Source organism: Dendropsophus ebraccatus, chromosome 11, assembly GCF_027789765.1.
Source record: "Dendropsophus ebraccatus isolate aDenEbr1 chromosome 11, aDenEbr1.pat, whole genome shotgun sequence".
In the NCBI taxonomy this organism is placed as follows: Eukaryota; Metazoa; Chordata; class Amphibia; order Anura; family Hylidae; genus Dendropsophus; species Dendropsophus ebraccatus.
The window spans coordinates 7,832,462-7,835,476 of NC_091464.1; the positions used below are offsets into that span (position 1 = coordinate 7,832,462).

General features: G+C 43.2%; 1 protein-coding gene across 1 annotated transcript; it reads right to left on the reverse strand.

The window, feature by feature from the left end:
• Positions 1-1,476: 1,476 nt before the first annotated feature.
• On the reverse strand, positions 1,477-3,015 carry LOC138767356 (olfactory receptor class A-like protein 1). Its single transcript, XM_069944853.1, has 3 exons — positions 2,074-3,015; positions 1,978-1,982; positions 1,477-1,636 (listed from the first exon to the last, which is right to left on the reverse strand). Exons 1-3 carry the CDS (start codon positions 3,013-3,015, stop codon positions 1,477-1,479), a joined length of 1,107 nt encoding a protein of 368 aa, XP_069800954.1.

Sequence of the window (3,015 nt, forward strand, 5' to 3'; positions counted from 1 at the left end):
TGATTTAGGATGCAGCCAAAGCTGAATTTTACATTGTCTGCTCTGTCAGTCTTGTGCGGGCGCTATTGAATGAATAGCGGCCGCAGAAAACTGACATGTCCGTTTTCAGTGCAGCCGCAAGGAATCCCGGCCGGAGTGTATACACTGTATTTATTCAATTAACAACGGTCGTTATTAATTGAATAAATATGTTGTGTGAACATAGCCTTAAACTGCAAATACACAGACATACATAAACATACAAGATGAAGGACCTGATCACATGACCCGCAGGTCCTCAATACTACAGTGTGGAGATCAGATGGGCAGAGAGAAAGAGGGACAAGACTGAGCTGTAAGTGCAGAGTGTGTGTGTGTGTGTGTGTCAGTCAGTAATGTGTGTGTGTGTGTCAGTCAGTAATGTGTGTGTCAGTCAGTAACGTGTGTGTGTCAGTAAGTAATGTGTGTGTGTCAGTTAGTAACGTGTGTGTGTTAGTCAGTAATGTGTGTGTGTGTGTCAGTAAGTAATGTGTGTGTCTCAGTCAGTAATGTGTGTGTGTGTGTGTGTGTGTGTGTGTGTGTTAGGCAGTAATGTGTGTCAGTCAGTAACATGTGTGTCAGTCAGTAATGTGTGTGTGTCAGTAAGTAATGTGTGTGTGTGTGTGTGTCAGTCAGTAATGTGTGTGTGTGTGTGTGTCAGTAAGTAATGTGTGTGTGTGTCAGTAAGTAGTGTGTGTGTCAGTCAGTGTGTGTTAGTAATGTGTGTTTGTGTATGTTAGTTGTGTCTCAAGTAACTATGCATAGTGGGTGGATGGATAAGGGGCCCCCTGAAGCTCTGTTACCCAAAGGCCCACAAAAACCTAGGGCTGACCTTGTACATAAACATCCAAACGTTCACTTACGTACATACACAGTTATATACACGGACACTGCATATACACACATCCATATACACACCAAGGGCCCTATTACACAGAGCGATAATCGGTCGAATCAGCCCAATTAGGCTGAATATTGCTCTGTGTAATAGAGACAATCACTGATCGTTTCTTTAGGCCCTGACCTAAATTCATTGGGCCCTCACCGCGCATCGCTATCTGTAATAGTGATTTGTGGCCGGCGGCTGATGATTCAACAAATAGTTTAGATTACCTTCCACATTCCCAGTCTCCTCCGCTCAGCCAATCACTGGCGGTCCAAAACGTCCTGAAGTCAGATCCATCTTGCTGGATGGGGGATCACACTGATGGACTGCTAAGCTGACTCCCTCACTAAAACAGGATACTTTCAGAGGGGGCCAGTGTCATATGACAATAGAATGAAAATGGGAAAACAAGTGTGGTGCTCACGGTCAGCACTATCCAATAAAATGTGTTCCAGAGACATCCAATATTTAATAAGCAAAAAAACTTTATTGAAGAAAGCACAAAAACATGACATGTTTCAGGGGTTTGTACCCCCTTCATCAGATATAAACAAGTATAGCCCTTGGGAGGGTTAATCTGAGGTCAAGTTGCTGGTGATTAATCCTCCTGGCATTACAGAGTGCAGAGACAAACCGCCAGGGACGCTGTTTGCGTGAGCCATCTCGGAAGGGAGGGAGAGAGAACAGCGCACACAGTTTTCTGTGTCATTAGCAGCAAGCAGCAGCTCAGAACTAAGGAAAGGAGAAAATAGTAAGTATGGAACAAATTGTTAGTCTCCAGGAGGGGAGTTCAGGAGGATCCCGCCAAGTTCTGGGATCTCCACCAGAGCTGATGTCATGACCCGGCTGGGGAAGCACGCCGCTACAGACTCTGATTGGCTGAGAAGGCTGTCCATCACCCGGGGTGGGCATTCTCCCCCAAGTCTCACCTCTTTCGGTGGGGCTCCCTAGGCCAATCATGCTGCTCATCGCACGCATGGGGAGAGGTAAACCAATGTAATTGGCCGCTGTCATTACACAACGGCCGTTATTGTTTAATGATAAAATACGTTGTGTGAACGTAGCCTTACTACCATTTCTAAACAGCAAATTAAAAAATACATAAATTAAACAGAACCTGACATGTTTGATTATAAAAATAGTAGTGACTATTCTGTGATGCAGCTTACCTGTCTGATAGCTTCTATAGATATCTGAAATGGTCTCTGTCTCTGTGAGAATATACAACTAAGCTGGAGTTTTGGGTTGGTGGTTATTATTAGTATGGGACTTAGAGCAGCATACGATGAAGCTAAGAATATCCGTAAATCATTCATGTCAGGACTCACATCAGACAATGTTAATGTATAAATCCATAATGAATTATCAAGTCCGAATAGTATGACATACAAGGCAACCAATAGGATGATAGATCTGGAAGCTTTGTAATGTGCCGTCCTTTGGCTTCTCTCTAGGTTCATCATTCTTCTCATACTTCTTTCATGGTAAAACAAGAGGCACACCATATAACTGCTTGCCAGAGTCATAGTCACCACAAAAACAAAATCTCGTATGGCATAAAACAATCCATTGACGACATAGGATGTATAATTTAAAAAGTCGGTGTCACAGTAGACCAGGTGAAGAGTATATACTGAAGTGGTTACATTTTTCCTAGCGTTGGCGTTCAAGACAAAGAAAGGATATGTAGATAGATTAATGATCCAGAAAGCTAGAATTATAATGGTGGCTCTTTGCGTTATCCTATGTTTCAGGTAAATCCAAAATTGCTTTATTGGCGCAATAAGAACACACTGGTGGCAGCTAAGCAAACTGGTGATACAGATAGACATGGCTCGGCTTACTCGGTATGTGTAGATGACGAGCTTGCACTCTGTGTCATTCAGCAAATCCTCAACACCTAAAGCGTTGAGGGCCTGTGGTATAATACGCGAAAAGAGAACAAGGAAATTGAAGAAACAAAGTATTGTCAGTATAAGGTTGGTGGGGAGGAGCTTTCTTTCCACGATTCTCACGTGAGTGAATTGTAAACAGATGAAAACATTTCCCGGGATACCAATTATAAGCAACAGTAGAAACCCAAATGCTTTCAGAACCACACGCAGCTCCAT